The 20,738-nt window shown below is 47.2% G+C and overlaps 1 protein-coding gene across 1 annotated transcript; it reads left to right on the top strand.

Moving 5' to 3' along the window:
- On the top strand, positions 1-19,114 carry tmem25 (transmembrane protein 25). Its single transcript, XM_080214700.1, has 9 exons — positions 1-241; positions 3,170-3,284; positions 5,968-6,279; positions 8,299-8,589; positions 9,797-9,928; positions 12,668-12,701; positions 15,076-15,188; positions 16,626-16,718; positions 18,978-19,114. The coding sequence occupies exons 2-9, from the start codon at positions 3,212-3,214 to the stop codon at positions 19,049-19,051; spliced, it is 1,122 nt and encodes a 373-aa protein (XP_080070826.1). The 5' UTR covers positions 1-241; positions 3,170-3,211; the 3' UTR covers positions 19,052-19,114.
- Positions 19,115-20,738: the final 1,624 nt, after the last annotated feature.

Raw genomic sequence — 20,738 nt, forward strand, 5'->3', positions numbered from 1 at the left:
GACAGGCTGATGGAGCATAAGAATCTTTAAATCCGGGCTTGATTGAGTGTGCCTGAAGGCCACCCTCAGCCCTGCACTGCAGTAGATCAGTGAGAAGTAGCAGCTGTGATGCCACACGAACAAGAGGAAAGGAGGAGGATATTTATCTCCTGGTTAAAAGAGCAGGAATTGTCTCCGAATCCCGGATTAACTGAATAAGACACAAAGCTGTCAGCTGCTCTCCCTGGAATATCACTCCGAGGTGAGCCTGTTTCGAATTGTGCCTCTGCTTTCCTATCTGTCAGGTCTACCTCACCCTGCTCTGCTGTGTTGTGTTTAGAAACTGGCATGTTTCTGGGTTCCCGCTCAACGTGCTGCACTGGGGAGTCGCGAACGGTCCCTGGCCTTGGCCCTGGGCTCTTTCACATCCAGGTGATCAAAACGGTGCCCTGGCAAGGCCACTCAGCCAGGGCAAGGCTGGCGTGCGCGCGCGCCCCGGACACATTCCCTTCCACGGTAACCCGCGAAGGAGCCTCAGGCACGTTTAGTGGTGGGTGTTGCAGATTGGATCGATGTGGCTCATGTGGCTGTGCCAAGGGACGATGCCAGCTTGGAGCGTAGGATTCCTCTCCCGTTATTGCAAACCCCCCCCCCCCTCCCCACCCCGGTTGCTTGGGGTGAGGTAGCTCTCGCAATGACAGTGAGGGGGTGGTGGGGGGTGGATTGTCAGTGGTTGCAAAATCCCAGCGAGCTGTGATCCAGATCCCGGTTACTCGGTGGGGGGTGTTAACAGGATATGTTTCATTTTGAGAGTGTGTTGCGTTTGACCCTTGCCTGCTCACTGAGGGCATTCATCAACTGGGAACTATGATGCTCCCCACTGCAGGCTGTGTATTGAAGGGGAGGGTGAGGGGGTGAGGGTGAGGGGGTGAGGGTGAGGGGGTGAGGGTGGTAGAAGGTGTTGAGACACTGGAGAAGGAGCAGTGAGGACTAACCAGCATCTGAAAGGTTATAAATATCCGGATTACTGAACAAACTGTTGGGGGCTCTTTAGAGAATCGATGACTGAGAGAGAGAGAGAGAGATGATATGACAGAGGTGAGAATATTACGAAGGGGGTTTGAGAAGATGTTTCCGCCTCTGGAGGAATCCAGAATTAGAGGTTATAAATATTAAACAGTCACTAATATACCTAACGTAGAGATTCAGGCGAAACTTATTCCAGGAGTGGATTAAATGTGGAACTCACTACCAGCTGGAGTAGTTGAGGCGAATGGTGAAGGTGCATTTAAGTGTAAGGATTGAGGGAGGAAGGATGCGCGGATGGAGTGAGTGAAGAGGGGTTGGAGGAGGAACGCATGGAGCACTCTCACTGGCATCGACCATTTGGGCCCAAATTCAGTGAACATTGTTGCATTAGACGTATTGGATTTTGGAGTTAAAATGAACAAGATCAGGAACCTTCTCAGTGAGTCAATACCCTGACAGTATTTCACCCACAGATCATCATCTCTTCTTAAAAAAGTTTTAAAATTAGTGTCATAGGTAGGCTTACATTAACACTGCAATGAAGTTACTGTGAAAATCCCCTAGCCGCCACACTCCGGCGCCTGTTCGGTTACACCGAGGGAGAATTTAGCATGGCCAGTGCACCTAACCAGCATGTCTTTCGGACTGTGGGAGGAAACTGGAGCACCCGGAGGAAACCCACGCAGACACAGGGAGAACATGCAAACTCCACGCAGACAATGACCCTAGGCTGGAATTGAACCTGGGTCCCTGGTGCTGTGAGGCAGCTGAGCTAACCACTGTGCCACCCTTTATGATGTTAAATGTTGTTTGATTGCACTCCTGTGAAGCACCTTGGGACAGTTTATTCCTATTATAACGTTACTATTATAAAAAAAACTGGTGTTTATTTAGCCTTTTTTATGACTGTTAGATGTTTCAAAGTGCATTCTGGCCAGTGAAATAGTTTTGCAGCATAGTCACTTGTAATAGAGGAAATGCAGCAGCCAATTTGTGCACAGCAAGCTCCCACACACAAGTGATACTGACAATGTGATGTTGATTGAGGGATTAATATTGTCCAAGTTATGGGAATGTATCTTCAAAATAATGCCATAACATCTTTTACATTCAAAGACCAAGCAGATGGGGTCTTGGTTTAATAATGTACCTGAAAGATGGCATGTCTGACAGTGCAGCACTCCCTCAGTATTGCTGGCAAAGCATTTTCCGCTCAAAAGATTCAGTGCACTTGAGCTTTGGGCTACTGGGTAGCACAACTTAAAAAGATAAAACTGTCAGCAACACAACCCTTCCCTTAAAATCTTAAACTATTGCTGTCTTCCCTGTACCCTGGTTCTCTTAAACTTCTCGGCCTTTTGGCTAAGATGATGTTTAGTATGGACATGCTGTGTTTGGTTGAAGTCATTAGGTTACATTTCAGCTTCATTTGAAGCAATTTTTAAAAGCGGCGCCTTGGTCATTTGGCCAAGATGCAAATGAGATCAAGCCTTGGAGCAGGAGCTACACCTACTCCAATCAGCTTGGATCATGTAGATCAAGCCCAAGACCGGAGGTGAGAGTTTGTCTTATCAGCTTGGATCGGGAATGTCCCAACTTACTGAGACTCTGAATTGGACTTGATTGGATTGAATTGGAATAAAACCAAAAAAAAACTTCTATTGCAGTCATTACTAATCTAAACTTTTGTCTCTTGTCCCTCCTGTGAACTTTGGCTCAGTGGGAACTTGTGTTTGAGTTGGTGTGTCGTGGATGCAAAGCTCACTCCAGAGACAGGAACACAAAATCCAGGCTGATGCCTCCATTGCAGTACTGAGGAAATGCTGTAGTGTCAAATGTGCCAACATTTGGCTGAGATATTAGACAGTGGCTTTGTCTGCTCTGTCTCTCGGGGAAAGATCCCAGGACATTATTTGAAAAACCACAGGGGAGTTCTCTCCAGTGTCCTGGCCAAAATTTATTACTCAATTAGTGTGTTGAAAACAGATTATCTGGGTCACATTGCAGTTTGTAGGAGCTTGCTATGCAAAAATTGGCTGCTATGTTTCCTGTATTACGGCAGCGACCGCACTCTGGGGATACTATGGCAGCTGATTCATCAATGCAAGTTCTTCCTCTTACTCTGGATGGGAAGCAGCTGATCATTTTTTTATTGGTCCAGTTCCAGGGAAGATGTAATGCAAACAGGGAAGCAGCCTCCAACATGAGACTGGCTGGATGTGACAATGTCGTAGGAGCTTTCCTACTTCTACAGCTTGAGAATTACGTTTGTTCAGGTACTGCAGCATGGGGGGGGTGGTTGAGATTTCGTTCTTTCTACATTTACTGCTTCCACCCCCTTTCCCTGAAGGTGCCCAGCGCCTCAAAAACAATTGTTGGTGTAAACTCAGGTGCAATTTGTAACACGCAGAAAAGATTTCAGACTTTATGTATTAGTGTGTCACAAGTAAGGCTTACATTAACACTGCGATGAAGTTGCTATGAAATTCCCCTAGTCGCCACACTCCAGTGCCTGTTTGGGTCAATGCACCCTAACCAGTACGTATTTCAGACTGTGGGAGGAAACGGGAGCAAACCCACGCAGACACGGGGAGAATGTGCAAAACTCCACACAGACGATGATCCAAGCGGGGAATCGAACTCAGGTCCCTGGCACTGTGAGGCAGCAGTGCTAACCACTATGCCACCATGCCGCCCCAGTAACCACTGTGCTACCGTGCACCCCCCCCCCAAGCTGGGATGCTATCGGGACTTGATGGTTTGAGTTACAAGGAAAGGTTGGATAGACTGGGACTTTTTTCCCTGGAGCGTAGAAGGCTGAGGGGTGATCTTATTGAGGTCTATAAAATAATGAGGGCACATCAGCTAGATAGTCAATATCTTTTCCTAAAGGTAGGGGAGTCTAAAACCAGAGAGTACAGGTTTAAGGTGAGAGGGGAGAGATACAAAAGTGTCCAGAGGGGCAATTTTTCACAGAGGGTGGTGAGTGTCTGGAACAAGCTGCCAGAGGTAGTAGTAGAAGTGGGTACAATTTTGTCTTTTAAAAGCATTTAGATAATTACATGGCTAAGATGGGTGTAGAGGGATATGGGCCAAACATGGCAATTGGGACTAGCTTATTAAAAGAAGGACGGCATTGGTATGTTGGGCCGAAGGGCCTGTTTCCATGCTGGAAACCTCAATGATTCTATGACTCTATGAGGCATACAAGACAACTGAACCGTGTGGCCCAGTAGTGAATAACTATCCTCTCTCCACCTTCTCTATGGTAATGAACAGAATGCGACACTACTCTGGAACAGAGATAGCCAACTGATGATCATATCGAGCTGTTTAAAATCCTGAAAGTGTTTCATTGGGGTATAAATAGGGATATGTCTCCCCTTGAGGGAGAGTCCAAACCTTGGAGTCATTCGTATAAGATAGTCTTTAATAAATCCGATGGGGAATTTGGGAGAAAGCTCTTCACCTGGAATGTGTGAGAGTAGAACTCACTGCCACAGGGGGGTAACTGGGGCAAAGAGAATGGACACATGGAAGATGCAACTGGATAAACACTTCAGAGAGAAGAGAATGGAAGGATATGTGGATAGGGTGAAATCAAGTCGGATGGGGTGAGGCCAAATAGGCTGAATGGCCATAAGACATAGGAGCAGAATTAGGCCACTCAGCCCATCAAGTCTGCTCTGCCATTCAATCATGGCTGACATGATTCTCATCCCCATTCTCCTGCCTTCTCCCATAACCCCTGATCCCCTTATTAATCAAGAACCCATCTATCTCTGTCTTAAAGACACTCAATGACCTGGCTTCCACTGCCTTCTGTGGCAATGAGTTTCACAGATTCACCACCCCCTGGGTGAAGAAATTCCTCCTCATCTCAGTTTTAAAGGAGCGTCCCTTTGCTCTGAGGTTGTGCCCTCGAGTTCTTGTCTCTCCCACTAGTGGAAACATCCTCTCCACATCCTCTCTACCCAGGTCGCTCAGTATTCTGTAAGTTTCAATTAGATCCTCCCTCATCCTTCTAAACTCCATCGAGGACCAGACTCCTGAACCATTCCTGATACAACATATGAGAATGGCCTACAATGATCTGTAAATTCCATGTGGGTCACTCAGATGTCCTCATTGAGGAATAGCTCATATACCTGGGCAGACTGATGGGGTGTCTATAATCTCTAATCACTAACTATGACCCAAATCACACAGTCTCCCCCAGTAGGCACTTCACTGGGTGGCAGTTAACAGGGGTATTTGGCTCAGCTATGAATCTCCATGGGGGTAGCTTCATTACTGGGTCCCCTGCAACCCCAGGATCTATATAACGAGTTCATGCTTGAAGAGTGGCCTCATTGTGGGGTGACTATTGACGCAAAATTGGACCTCAGAAAATCTTAAGGGATTGGAGTCATAGAGTCATAGAGGTTTACAGCATGGAAACAGGCCCTTCGGCCCAACTTGTCCATGCCGCCCTTTTTTTTAATTGCCATGCTAGTCCCAATTGCTCGCGAATGACCTGTTTCCCTCTATATCCATCTTGCCCACGTATCTGTCTAAATGTTTTTAAAAGACAAGATCGTACTTGCCTTTACTACTACCACTGGCAGCTAATTCCAGATACTCACCATCCTCTATGTGGAACAATTGCATTTCTGGATATTTTTATATCTCTCCCCTCTCACCTTAAACCTATGCTCTCTACTTTCAGACTCCCCTACCTCTGGGAAAAGATATTGACGATCTAGCTGATCTATGCCCCTCATTATTTTATAGACCTCTATAAGATCACCCCCTCAGCCTCCTACACTCCAGAGAAAAAAGTCCCAGTCTATCCAGCCTCCCCTTATAACTCAAACCATCAAGTCCCAGTAGCTTCCTAGTAAATCTTTTCTGCACTCTTTCTAGTTTTGGTTGAGGGTGCGATGCTCTTTTTACTGGCATTCAGTGTTTTGGTTACAGAGATTGCTGAACCATTTCCTTTGATTAACGGACGTCCTCAGCCTGTCGTCACCTTGGAGGAAAATGCTACGAAAGAATTTACCTGCAGGATGGACGGCTGGAAGTCGGTGCCTGTTGTTACCTGGTACCTGAACGGCAAAAAGCAGATGAGTAACCAGACCGTGCTGATCCCCGACTCCAGCGAGGCCGGCAACCAGAGCTTCAGCACCTTTGTGATAACCACTCACAGGAAGGACAAGGAACTCAACTGTTCTGCCACTGACCCAGTGACCGGGAGAACCCAGAACGCCAGCGTGATCCTCAATGTGCAGTGTGAGTATGGGGAACTCCCTGGCAGTCTCAGAGGGGGCACATGGCCTATTCCTGCCCCAGCTGGGATCTGTCACAGGAATTCTAGTCTGTGATTCTTTGTGCTTTGGGTTCCGATTCTCTTGTGTTCTGGAATTTCGTCCCAGGGTCTCTAATTGAATTTGCTGCTGTAGGAGAGCCTGCGGTGTGAGAGGGTGAGGGGGCGAGTTTAAGACCAATGTAGAAAGTGAAGACCCACCTTGTTACACGCTGAGATTGTAGCAGTCATCAGGCCTCAGAGACTGGACCACAAAGCCAAGCCCACCAGCAGAAAGAAAACACAAACATTTAAAGGGGTCTTACAGATGTCAAAACTCAATCTGAGACCCATGCAAACTATTGTTATCTTGGAACGGATGGGCCCAAAATCGAGTACTGGGATCCCACTGGGCTGGGTCGTGACCCACAGTTTGGGAACCCTTGAATTAAGCTAATTAAAGTCAAACAATCCTGTTGCTCAATCGATCCAAATTGCTGGCATTAAAACATCCAGATTGGCACAAAGACCATTTGCCGTTGAGTGAATGAAGCTGATCTTAATGATAAGGAAATCAATCTGGAATAGGGCAATGATTGACGGTGTCTCTTGGCTTTGTCACCCACACTCGGATAGACTCTGAAACTTCCAGGCTGCCAAAACAATGAGTGTCACAACGCAAGGTGCCAGCTAACGCCCAGGGCATGCGAGGGAAGAGATTGGATCTGTTGGTTTAAAGGAAAGTCAGGAGAGGAAGACCAGATATTATCAACAGCGTTCAGTGAAAGCTAACTTTAAAAAGATATTTGGAAGCATATCGCTTTGTTCAAAAAGAAACAAATAGGTTGGAATGATCTGCCAGGTGAGGTGGTGAAAGTGAAGACTATTGGAGTGTCCAAATGCAGGCTGAGGTAGGAATGAGTTATAATGGGCTGAATGGCCTCCTCTCAGGTTTAATTTTTTATTTAGAGCTTGCAGCAATGTTGTGGACTTGGCAAGGCCCTGGATGCTCTGCCTCGTTATTTATGAGTCTCAGAGCAGAGAGAGACTGTTAAGAATTTACTGTTGACCATTAAACCATTGTCGATTGTCAGAAAAACCCATCTGATTCTCTTTAGGGAAGGAAATCTGCTGCCCTTACCCGGTCTGGCCTACATGTGACTCCAGAGCCACAGCAATGTGGGTGACTCTCAGTTGCCCTAGGGCCACTCGGAATGGGCAATAAATGCTGGCTGGCCAGCAACACCCACGTCCTGAGAGTGAATAAAAAAATACGGAAGCAAAATACCGCAGCGGCTTGGAATCTGAAATAAAGAGCGAAAACGTCGGAAAAATTCAGCAAGGGAAGCAGAGTAAATGTCCCAGGTCAATGATCTGAACTCAGGGTTCTGAGGAAAGGTCACTGAGCTGAATCGGACTCTCTGTTCAGCTCCAGCCCAATTACTTCCAACCATCTCCTCACTTCACCATTCAGCTGCCTCAACCCCAAGCACTACAATTCCCTCCTTAAACCTTTCCATCTGCTGACCTTTCCCTTCTCCTTTAAGGCATCCCTTAAGCCTGGCTCTTTGATCCAGCTTTTGGTCACCTGTCTTAACATCTGTTCCTTTGGCTTGGTGCCAGTTTTTTTGTCTGATAATGTTCCTTTGAAGTTTCTTGGGAAGTTGAGGAGGAATGTCTTCTCTCAAAGGGTGGTGAATCTTTGGAATTCTCTGCCCATTGAAGTGGTGGAGGCTGCCTCGCTAAATATATTTAAGTCACGGGTAGATAGGTTTTTGACAGACAAGGGAATTAAGGGTTATGGGGAGAAAGCGGGAAAGTGGAACTGATCCACTTCAGATCAGCCATGATCTTATTGAATGGCGGGGCAGGCTCGAAGGGCTAGATGGCCTACTCCTGCTCCTATTTCTTATGTTCTTATGTTGAGTTAAAGGTGCTATGTGAATGCAGGTTGCTGCTGTTGTTGCTAAATGAGATTTCTTGTCCTTTCTGTAACCGTTCCTCAGTCAAACCTGAAGTTGTTCGGATGGACACTGAGTACAAGGAGCGCAACGACTCGGGGCTGTTCCTCATCCTGTTTGTCTTGGTTCATGCGAACCCACCCGCCACCATTACCTGGGTGGATGAAAGTGGCAGCGTCGTCGTCAACACTTCCAACTTCATGATCCTGGACACCAAGAGCTACCCTTGGTTGACCAATCACACGGTCCACGTGCAGTTGTCCAGCCTGGCCAGGAACTACTCCTTCACCGCCGGCAATGAGTTTGGTATGACCAACTCCTCCATTTCTTTACCAGGTAAACCACACACAAAAAAAGCCCACTGTTGGCTACACAGCCCACCGGGAATTATTCTAAAGCCCTTGATTTCTAAAATGCTCCAGTTTCCACTCCAAAGATGTGCGGGTTAGGTTGATTGGCCATGATAAATTGTCCCCTCAGTGTCAGAGAGACTAACTAGGGTAAATAAGTGGAGTTATGGGGATTGGGCCTTGATTGGCTAAATGGCTCCCTTCTGCACTGTAGAGATTCTATGATTTTTCCATTGACGTTATCACGGGTTACAGAGCCAAAGCAGAGAAATTAAGTTGAGATGGCAATCGACAATGATCTAATTGAGCTGCTGACCACATTCAAGGGCCTGAATGGCCTCTTCCTGTGCCAAATGATACTACAAGAGTTGAACATTCTAGTTTTAAGTCCTACTCTAGAACTTTGACCACATATTAGAGGTGGACACTCCCAGTACAATACTGAGGTAGTGCAACACTGTCAGAGGTGCCATCTTTCAGGTTAAACTTTAAACATGAATCCCTGTCTACCAGGGAGGTGGGCACTAAAGATCCCATGGCACAATTTTGAATCGGAAAAGGGGAGTTCTCCCTGAAACCTTAACCAATATTTATCCCTCAATCAACATCAATAAAAAATTGCTTGTCTTGGTCAGAACCACATTGCTGTTTGTGGGAGCTTGCTGTGTACAAATGTGGGCACGTTTCCCATAGCATAACAGTGTTTTCAGTTTAGGATTGGCTGCAAAGTGCATTAGGGATGCCCAGAGGATGTGAAAGGTGCTATGTAAGTGCAGGTCTTTCTTTCTGATGTGAGGGGAGATGATGGTCTAGTGGTATAATCGCTTGACTATTAATCCAAAAACTCAGCTAATGTTCTGGGGACCCGGGTTCGAATCTTGCATGGCAGCTGGTGGAATTTGAATTCAATAAAAAATATCTGGAATTAAGAATCTGCTGTTGACCATGAAACCATTGTCGATTGAAGTAAAACCCCATCTGGTTCACTAATGTCATTTAGGGAAGGAAATCTGCCGTCCTTACCCAATCTGGCCTACATGTGACTCCAAAACCACAGCAATGAGGTTGACTCCCAACTGCCCTCTGAACAAGGGTGACCAGGGATGGGCAGTAAATGCTGGCCAGCCAGCGATGCCCATGTCCCACGGAGGAATTAAAGTGACTTATGCAAATACATTCTCTTTTCCTTCCAGGTTTCCTCCATTCACGTGTTGAAGTGCCTGTTTTAGTGATCCTTCTTGGGGGTGGAATCGGGCTCCTCACCATCCTGCTCCTGAACATTATCGTGTTGTGTGCTATGTACCGGATGAAGAGGAAAAGAGCAGGTAGAACGGTGCCTGGGAAATTGCAATGTGTGTGGCTGGGTTGACCCGTTGTTGGATGGCGCTGTAACTGCCTTACGCTCAACCCTCAGGCAGGGTTGGGGTTGGTGGTTGGCACAAGAATGTGCCACGGATGTTGCTCTTTGCCGTTTCCCCTTCAGGGTGATTTATAATTTGTACAGAATCCAAACTGGACCCGCCACGTAAATTATGTGGCTCCAAGAGTAGGTCAGAGGCTGGGAATCCTGTGGAGAGTAATTCACCTCTGACTCCCCAAAGCACAGTGAGAAGTCTCACAACACCAGGTTAAAGCCCAACAGGTTTATTTGGAATCACGAGCTTTTGGAGGGCTGTTCCTTCATGAGGTGAATCACACTCCAAAAGCTTGTGATTCCAAATAAACCTGTTGGACTTTAACCTGGTGTTATGAGTCTGCTTATTGTGCCCACCCCAGTCAAACGCTGGCATCTCCACATCATGGTCCCCAAAGCGTATCCATAAGGCACAGGTCAGGAGTGTGATGGAATACTCTCCACTTGTCTGAATGAGTGCAGCTCTGACAACACTCCAAGACAAAGCAGCCCACTTAATTGGAACCCAGTGTCCACCTTAAATAATCACTCACCCTCCCACTGATGCACAGTGTGTACCTTCTATAAGATGCAGCAACTCAGTAAGTCGCCAACACTTTACAGACACACAACTTTTGCTGCCTAGGATTAGAAGTACCACCTGCAGGTTCCCCTCAAGTCACTCACCGTCCTGACTTTGGAAATATATTGCCGTTTCTACACTGTCACTGGGTCAAAATCCTGGAATTCATTCCAGAACGGTGGGTGTATCGACACCACATGGACTGCAGTGTTTCAGGAAGATGCCTCACCAGCACCTCTTTAAAGGGTAATTAGATAATCAGTCATTGCCCACAAAGGACACAGGTATCACTCTCCGTGAGAGAGAGAAGATTGGTTAGATAGCTTGGGGAGGTCACCACTCCACAAGTGTGGGGTAAGGGGAGAAGGCAGGCTCAAGCTAATAGATGGATTGAACCCAAATGGCATCATTCTAGCCCAGTGAGCCAATTGGCAGTTAGGGATGGGCAATAAAATCTGGCCAGACCCCATGGATAATTTTTTTTTAAACAGTGAAGTTAGCGAGAGGCCTTTGTTGAGCGTTCTAAACCTGTGGCCCTTTCCCTCCTGTTTATACCCAAGCCACAGAGACCAGAAACCAATAGTGTCTGCGAGTTTACAGAATTGTAGAACAATACAACACATAAAGAGGGTATTTGCCTCCTTGAATCTGTGTCATCCCTTTCAAAACCCAATATCTCCCTCCCTGCTGCTCTCTCCCCAAACCCCCTCAAATTTTCACATTCACATATTCATCCAGTTCTCTTTTGAAAGCAGATGTGTACAGCACGTTATCAGACAGTGCATTCCAAACCCCTAACCACTCAGAGCTCAAAACATTCTCACTCACGTCACTTCTGGTCCTTTTGCCGATCACCCTAAACTTGTGATTAGTGACCCTTCAGCCAATAGAAGCAGTTTTTCTTTTTGAACTCGATGTGAACATTTCAGGATTTTAAATCCCCTTCAAACCTTCTCTGGTCTGAGGAGACCAACCCCAGATTCTCCCGTCTTTCCAGGGAAAGGAAATCCCTCATTTCTGGAAGTTTTCTGACAAATAAATCTCATCTGTACGCTCTCCAGAATCTCCATGTCCGCCTAAAGTCTGACAGGGTTACTGTTGGAATGTCAGAATATTTGCAGCCAGCTTGCTCACAACAAAATAAGCAAATTACTGTGGATGCTAGAGTCTGAGACAAGAACAGAGAATGCTGGAAAAGTTCAGCATGTCTGACAGCATCCTCTTTTGAAATTATCTCATTCATGAACTACCTCAATGAAAGATCCCCTCTGTCCCACACCAGGCTGTGTGTCCTTTGTTTTAAAGTTGCTACTTTTTGTTGCAGATCCTTATGCCCCTTCTCCCCATCCCTCCCCATCCTCCCTTCTGCTCTGACATAGTCAAAGGACCCGGAAAGTTAACTCTGTTTCTCTCCTCACAGATGCTGCTGGACCTGTTGAGATTCCCAGCATCCTCCCTCTCTTGTTGCCCTGTATAGCAATGTGCTAATGTCCTTAGTGAGGTGGGCTAAGAGAAAACATTAGCTGGGACGCTAGGGGAGAACGCCCCCCCCCCCCACTCCTTTGTCCTCGGAGTAATACATCCCACCTTCTCCTGAGAGAGCAGATGAAGCCTGGGTTTGAAACTCATTGGACAGACAGCACCCGCGACACTGCTGCATTCCCCCAGCACTGCAGTGAGTCTCTCACCTGAACCCACAATCTTCAAACTCGGGTTCGAGTGCGAGCAACCCAAACACAGCCCACACCTTGGGACGGCAAGGTAGCAAAGTGGTTAACACTGCTGCCTCACAGCACCAGAGAGTCAGGTTTGATTCCCGGTTTGGGTAACTGTCTGTGTGGAGTTTGCACATTCTCCCCGTGTCTGCGTGGGTTTCCTCCGATTTCCTCCCACAGTCCAAAATATGTGCATTGGCCGTGCTAAGTTCTCCCTCAGTGTATCCAAACAGGTGCTGGAGTGTGGCAACTGGGGGATCTTCACAGTAACTTCATTGCAGTGTTAATGTAGGCCTATTTGTGACACTAATAAATAAACTTTAAACACTGGGAATCGGTCGATCCTGATCGCGTTTTTTTAATTCTGTTCCAGATTTAAAACCCAGCTCTGACTCGGTGGTCCAGAGGTAAGTGATCCACTCTGTTACATTCCAATGGTTGCGTTTAGTTTGTGCTTTCACACCTTTCTCTTCCCACTGACTGCTGAACCTCAGATGTTCGTACACAATAATCACGAGTATAACGAACATTTCCAATCAGAAATTACCTCAGTTTGGATTAATCTGTTTGCCAGCCTGTGTCCCACTCACCCTGCTGCTGAATTCCTAACTTGTACCCAGTTCACCCATTCACCTGTACTCACTGATACCTGGCAACACCACCACCTGAAGGTTCCCCTCCAAGCCACTCACCGTCTGGACATGGAAATATATCAGCATTCTGTCACTGAGTCAAAATCCTGGAACTCCCTCCCTAACAGCACTGTGGGTGTACCTACACCACAGGAACTGCAGCGGGTTCAAGGAGGCAGCTCACCGCCACCTTCTCAAGGAGCAATTAGGGAAAGGTGATAAACGCTGGTCCAGCCAGCGACACCCACATCCCATAAATTCACTTAAAAAATTGTCTCCTGATCAAGATTTGAAAATTCCCCTTGTTTTCGCACCCGCTTCCCTCTTGTCTTTCTCTAGATGTCTGTAATCTCCTCCAGCTCCACAACCCTCCATGATAGCACAGTGGTTAGCACTGCTGCTTCACAGCACCTGGGTTCGATTCTCGGCTCGGGTCACTGTCTGTGTGGAGCCTGCACATTCTCCCCGTGTCTGCGTGGGTTTCCTCTGGGTGCTCCAGTTTCCTCCCACAGTCCAAAAGACGTGCTGATTAGGTGCATTGGCCGTGCTAAATTCTCCCTCAGTGTACCTGAACAGGCGCCGGAGTGTGGCAACGAAAGGGTTTTCACAGTAACTTCATTGCAGTGTTAATGTAAACCTACTTGTGACACTAATTAATAAATAAGGTTTAATCTTCTCCAGCTCCACGACCCTCCAAGATCTCTGCATTCCTCCAATTCTGGTCCCTTGTGCATCTCCCATTTGAACGGTTCCATTATTGGTGGCCTGTGTCCGGAGCTCTGGAATTCCCTTCCTATCCTTTCCGACTTTGTACCTCGCTCTCCTACAAGGTGCTCATTGATTGAATAAGCTTTTGTTTCTCCTCTCTAATGTCTTCTTTGACAGAGTCAAATATTGTTTGACCCTTCCTGTGAAGTATCTTGGGACATTTTATGAAGTTAGACACTTGTTGTTGCTGTGGAGACACCGCATGGTGGCCAGGAGCAGGAATACCGACTGATTGGTTCTCCCTTGATCAGGGACTCCTCTGTTGCTGATCTCAGCTGAATGAACTTGTTCTGAAAATCAAACAAAGTGGCCCAGAATTCTCCGGCTATTCACGTTGGGATTCTCCAGTCCCGCCGGCAGCGCAACCCTATCCATGGGTTTCCGGCGGGCGTGAGGTGACATCAATGGGAATTCTCATTGACAGCGGCGGGACTGGAGAATCTAGCAAACAATGCGCCACCTTCGCTGATGGGAAAAACGCGGCTGGAAGCCTGGAGAATCTTGCCTGAATGGCAAGCCTAGTAATCTCCAAGGTAGGGGCACGTTCGGCACAACTTTGTGGGCTGAAGGGCCTGTATTGTGCTGTGGTTTTTCTCTGTTTCTGTGAATATCCTATTCCTGCCCCTCTCTTTCTATTACACATCAGGAATATCACGAGGGAGATTCTCCAGTCTCCCAGGCGCATGTTTCTCGTCAGCAGGAGGTGGCGCGGTGTTTGCTAGCGGTGGGATTTTCACTGACGTCACTCCATGCCCACAGGAACCCCACGGGCTGCGGGGCGCTGCCGGCAGGACTGGAGAATCCCACCAATGTGAATAGCCAGAGAATTCCAGGCAGGCCCACATGACTGATTTGCTGAACCAATGCAGTCTGCATCAACGGGGGTGAAGTAGGAAGGGTTGAAAATGTGAAGTTTTTAGGTGTCCAAATCACCAACAATTAGTGCAGAAGAAGGCCATTTGGCCCATCGAGTCTGCACCTACAACAATCCGCACAACCCCACACATTTACCCCGCTAATCCCTCTAACCTACGCATCCCAGGATACTGAGGGGCAATGTGGCATGGCCAATCCACCTAACCTGATCCCTTGCCAACACTATAGTTAAGAAAGCCCCACCAACGCCTCTACTTTCTCAGAAGATTAAGGAAATTTGCCATGTCAGCTACGACTCGCGCCAACTTTTACAGATGCACCGTGGAAAGCATCCTTTCTAGTTGTATCACAGCTTGGTATGCAACCTGCTCTGCCCAAGACCGCAAGGAACTACAAAGGGTCTATGTCTGTATAAAGCACAAGAAACAATACTTTCCACTGTATACCAATACATGTGACAATAATAAATCAAATCACATCAAAGTCTGTCTTTTTGTTATTGCAGCGAATCCACAAATGTCAAATTTGATGAAGCTCAGATTCCACGGGAGAACATTTCACTTCAGTCGAACCTTAATCAGAATCAGGGCACGAATGATTTGAACTTACCCTCCGCAGGTAAGTCAGGGTCTGGTTCCTCAATGGAGAATGTGTGTTTGTGTTTGTTTTACGTAGACCAGACAGTGCGTTAGTCCAGGAATTCTGGCACAGTGGGTAGGAGCTGGGCCAGAAACTCTGTGTCCGGGTCCCACTGCAGGACTGGATGGTGAGGAAAGGTGGGTTCATGACATAGCCAAACAGATTGGTTCTTAGCTGGTATATCCGGATAGTAAGCAGTAAAAACCAGGAGAGTTTCCCTGTCAGCCCACAGTGGAGAGTGAGACAGTGGAACGCTGCAATACCAAGTATTATCCTGGAGCAACCCAATGGATTGGTCCCTCTTAGGGCATTGAAACAGAAGGAGGAGGAGGACTGTATAGTTCAGGTACTGACCAGCACACTGAGCGGGCAGGTTTTAAATAGAGGCTGAGAGATTTAGGGATGTCATTCCAGAGCTTATGTCTCCGACAGCTGATGGGTACGGCTGCCATTGGTGGAGTGATTAAATGCAGTAAAAAGTCTGACAACACCAGGTTTAAGTCCAACTGATTTATTTGATAGTACACTCACTAGTTTTCGGGGTTAGTCCCTTCGTCAGGTGAATGGAGAGTTCTGGCCTCAGACAGAGCATATAAACCATTCACCTGATGAAGGGACTAACCCCGAAAGCTTGTGAGTTTACTATCAAATAAATCGGTTGGACTTAAACCTGGTTTTGTCAGACTTTTTACTGTGTTTACCCCAGTCTAACACCGGCATATCCACATCAGGAGCGATTAAAATCAGAGATTTTGTATTTATCCATGGGAAATGGGTGTCGCTGGCTGGACCAGCATTTATTGCCCATTCCTGAGGGCAGTTGAGAGTCAACCACATCACTGTGGCTCTGGAGTCACATGTAGGCCAGACCAGGTAAGGACGGCAGATTTCCTTCTCTAAAGGACATTAGTGAACCAGATGGGTTTTAATAACAATCAACAACGGTTTCATGGTCACATTAGACTTTTAATTCCAATTTTTTTTTATTGAATTCAAATTCTACCATCAGCCATGGTGGGATTTGAACCCAGAACGTTAGCTGAGTTTCTGGATTAACGTCTATTGACGATACCATTAGGCCATCATCACCCCCTCAAAAAGCCAGAATTGGAGGAGTGTGGAGATCTCACGGGGCTGTAACAGGTTCAGGGAGAGGTGAGACCACGGAGAGTTTTGAAAATGAGGAGAGGAATTTTAAATGGAGTTGTTGTTAGATCAGGCAGCAATATTGGGAGCAAGCGGAGAGCATGTTGGGCGAATCGGACTTGCCATGTGTGAGGGTTAAAAAGTTTTATTTGATTTTCTCTCTTCCTTGGAACTTATTTCCAAAATGGAAAAGGATAATGGTTAAACTGGCGGAGTTTAGATATTTCTGGGCCTTTACTAACTGCACCGTTTCCATCCACTGTTAACCAGAGGCTAACGGAGCATCAAAGCAACAGCTTGGAAGGCAGGCAGCTTGTGATGATCTGTCAGACCCGGAGAACTTTGCTGCTGTGGATCCCAGAGGTAATAAATTTACAAAGCATCACTCTCAATCCTGCCCAGCCTTTGCTCCATTCCACCAGCGACCAGTCTCTTCACAGTGACGGGTGACTCTGGTCCCTCACCCTACCTGACGGTCTCTTACTGAGTTCCGTGGTTCACGGGACAAAAGCAGGAAATGCTGGATAAACACAGCAGCTTCGCCAGTGTCTGTGGAGAAAGAAACAGAGTTAACGTTTCAAATCCAACATGATTCTTCCTGCTGAACAGAGATAGGAATGGTGATCGGGATGCTGCTACACTGCAGTGTGTGAGATATCAATGCGGGAGTGTGTTAATATTTACACAGTGGGGAGGGGGAATCTCTGGGAGTGTGTTAATATTTACACAGTGGGGAGGGGGGTCTCTGGGAGTGTGTTAATATTTACACAGTGGGGAGGGGAATCTCTGGGAGTGTGTTAATATTTACACAGTGGGGAGGGGAATCTCTGGGAGTGTGTTAATATTTACACAGTGGGGAGGGGAATCTCTGGGAGTGTGTTAATATTTACACAGTGGGGAGGGGAATCTCTGGGAGTGTGTTAATATTTACACAGTGGGGAGGGGAATCTCTGGGAGTGTGTTAATATTTACACAGTGGGGAGGGGAATCTCTGGGAGTGTGTTAATATTTACACAGTGGGGAGGGGAATCTCTGGGAGTGTGTTAATATTTACACAGTGGGGAGGGGGGGTCTCTGGGAGTGTGTTAATATTTACACAGTGGGGAGGGGAATCTCTGGGAGTGTGTTAATATTTACACAGTGGGGAGGGGAATCTCTGGGAGTGTGTTAATATTTACACAGTGGGGAGGGGAATCTCTGGGAGTGTGTTAATATTTACACAGTGGGGAGGGGGGGTCTCTGGGAGTGTGTTAATATTTACACAGTGGGGAGGGGGGTCTCTGGGAGTGTGTTAATATTTACACAGTGGGGAGGGGGAATCTCTGGGAGTGTGTTAATATTTACACAGTGGGGAGGGGGAATCTCTGGGAGTGTGTTAATATTTACACAGTGGGGAGGGGGAATCTCTGGGAGTGTGTTAATATTTACACAGTGGGGAGGGGGGGTCTCTGGGAGTGTGTTAATATTTACACAGTGGGGAGGGGGAATCTCTGGGAGTGTGTTAATATTTACACAGTGGGGAGGGGGGTCTCTGGGAGTGTGTTAATATTTACACAGTGGGGAGGGGAATCTCTGGGAGTGTGTTAATATTTACACAGTGGGGAGGGGAATCTCTGGGAGTGTGTTAATATTTACACAGTGGGGAGGGGAATCTCTGGGAGTGTGTTAATATTTACACAGTGGGGAGGGGAATCTCTGGGAGTGTGTTAATATTTACACAGTGGGGAGGGGAATCTCTGGGAGTGTGTTAATATTGATGTGGGTATGCCGGCGTTGGACTGGCGTAAACACAGTAAAAAGTCTGACAACACCAGGTTTTAGTCCATCCTATTTATTTGATAATATACTCACAAGCTTTCGAGGGACACCCTCTTCTCCATTCACCTGACGAAGAGGGTGTCCCTCGAAAGCTTGTGAGTATATTATCAAATAAATAGGTTGGACTAAAACCTGGTGTTGTCAGACTTTTTACAGTGTGTTAATATTTACAGGGGGATCTCCAGGAGTGTGTTAATATTTATGGGGGTTTCTGGGGGTGTGTAAGTTTTTGTGGTGGTGTCTCTGGGAGTGTGTTATTGTTTATGGGGGTCTCTGGGAGTGTGTGAATGTTTGTGGGGGTCTCTGGGAGTGTGTTATTGTTTATGGGGGTCTCTGGGAGTGTGTGAATGTTTGTGGGGGTCTCTGGGAGTGTGTTATTGTTTACGGGGGCCTCTGGGGATATGTTAATGTTTACAGGGGTCTCTGGGAGTGTCTTAATGTTTATGGGGGTCTCTGGGGGGATGTATTATTGTTTATGGGGGTCTCTGGGAGTGGGTTATTGTTTATGGGGGTCGCTGGGAGTGTGTTAATGTTTATGGGGGTCTCTGGGGGGATGTATTATTGCTTATGGGGGTCTCTAGGAGTGTGTTGTTGTTTATGGGGGTCTCTGGGAGTGTGTTATTATTTATGGGGGTCTTTGGGAGTGTGTGAATGTTTATGGGCGTGTTGCAGTGTGAGTTGATATTTAGGTGGATCTCCAATCGAGATCCTGATTGCTGCTTTGCTGGGTTGGGGGTCTAAGGTGGGTGAAGACCCCAATGTCTGGACTGTGTCACCCGATTCTTTATCTTTATTTTTCTGCAGAATTTGTTCGATTCCCGATGTATGGATACATTTACAAAGTCTCCAGTATGAGCAGTGATGAAATCTGGCTCTAAGCGCTTTCTCCCTTTGCTCAGGTTGTTCACTGTTGAAAGGTTCCCATGAATGTAGGGGTTCAAACTCCCGCCACCCCCCCCCCAGCCAGGAGAAACAAGAGTCAGGATCCAACCCACCCGAAATACCCCCATTCCCCAGACCCCCCCACCCTGTCCACCCCCGTGTCATCATGATCCCTCCACTGGGAGATGCGGTGGTCTTTACTGAAACAATTGATTAGAGCACAAAACGGCCCCTGACGCACAGTTGAACCAAACCGGTCCCTCACTAGAGCGATGATGCACAAGGTGGACCGAAACATTCCTCTGCTCATTTTGGGGAACGGTTCGGAATCGTACAGCACAGGAAGAGGCCATTTTCAGCGCGCACATAAATTGTGAAAAGAGATTACTTCACATTTAAACTCCAAAGGTATCAAACACTGAAAAGTCCTATTTGTTTTCTTTTGTCTTAACTACCATTCTTCAATAAGTTACATTTATATAGCGCCTTTAACAGAGGGAGATTCGTGACACACACAAGTGCCAGGCAATGGCCGTCTCCAACAGGGGACAGAATCTAATCACCGCTCCTTCACGTTAAGCAGCATCACCTTACGCTGAAATTCACTCTACCTACGCAGCAAACCACGTCAACATCCTGTGGGTCACCATTGGCCAGAAGCTGAGTTGAGTCAGTGCAGAGAATTCTGTAACTCACCTCCTATCTCCCCAAAGCCTGTCCACCGTCTACAAGACCCAAGTTCAGGAGTGTGATGGAATATTCTCCACTTGCCTGGATGGGTGCAGCTCCAACAGCACTCAAGAAGTTTGACACCATCCAGGACAGAGCAGCCCGTTTGATTGGCACCCCATCCATGGTTATAAACACTCACTCCCGACCCCACTAACGCAGTGGTAGCAGTGTGTGCTATCTACAACATGCACCGCAGAAACTCACCAAGGATCTTTCAACAGCACCTTCCAGATCGGTGACCTCCACCATCTAGGACATGAGCAGCAGATACCTGGGAAGACCACCCACCTGGAGATTTCCCTCAGCCACGCACCATCTTGACTGGGAAAATATATCACCGTTCCTTCACTGTCACTGCGGTGAAATCCTGGCACTCCCTTCCTAACAGCACTGTGGGTGTACCTACACCACAGGGACTGCGGCGGGTTCAAGAAGATAGCTCACCATCATCTTCTCAAGGGGTAATTAGGGAGGGGCAATAAACACCGGCCAAACCATGGACTAATTCGAGAAGCTCAAAGGTATCTCACTGGGGGGTTATCAAACAAAACTTGACTCTGAGTCGCTGAGGAGATATTAGGCCAGGTGACCAAAGTTTGGTCAAAGAGGTGGGTCTTTCCTGAGCGTCTCTGTTGTGAATCTATTACCTTTCTCTTTGCCAAGTTCTTCAGTGGCTGAGGGCACTCCAGTATCCAGCCCTGTGTCTAACACTATCCTCCCGCTTTGTGTCTCTGCTCCTGACGGCTCGCTGCAAACTGTGTATTCCGTGTGGAATTGTGAACACGAGCTGACTGCTCCATGGCACAAAATCATAGAATCCCTACAGTGCAGAAGGAGGCCATTCAGCCCATCAAGCCTGCACTGACCACAATCCCACCCAGGCCCTATTCCCGTAACCCCTTATATTTACCCTGCTAATCTCCCTGACACTAAGGGTCAATTTGGCAGGGC

This window comes from Carcharhinus amblyrhynchos, chromosome 29, assembly GCF_965287045.1.
Source record: "Carcharhinus amblyrhynchos chromosome 29, sCarAmb.v2.hapA, whole genome shotgun sequence".
Lineage (NCBI taxonomy): Eukaryota > Metazoa > Chordata > Chondrichthyes > Carcharhiniformes > Carcharhinidae > Carcharhinus > Carcharhinus amblyrhynchos.

What these genes read in the sequence shown, in the direction of transcription:
- tmem25 (XM_080214700.1), top strand. Translation starts at nt 3,212, where the DNA reads ATGAGACTGGCTGGATGTGACAATGTCGTAGGAGCTTTCCTACTTCTA. An exon ending in TCTGACTCGGTGGTCCAGAG is followed by an intron (nt 12,702 to 15,075) that starts GTAAGTGATCCA and finishes TTGTTATTGCAG; the next exon opens with CGAATCCACAAATGTCAAAT. An exon ending in TTTGAACTTACCCTCCGCAG is followed by an intron (nt 15,189 to 16,625) that starts GTAAGTCAGGGT and finishes ACTGTTAACCAG; the next exon opens with AGGCTAACGGAGCATCAAAG.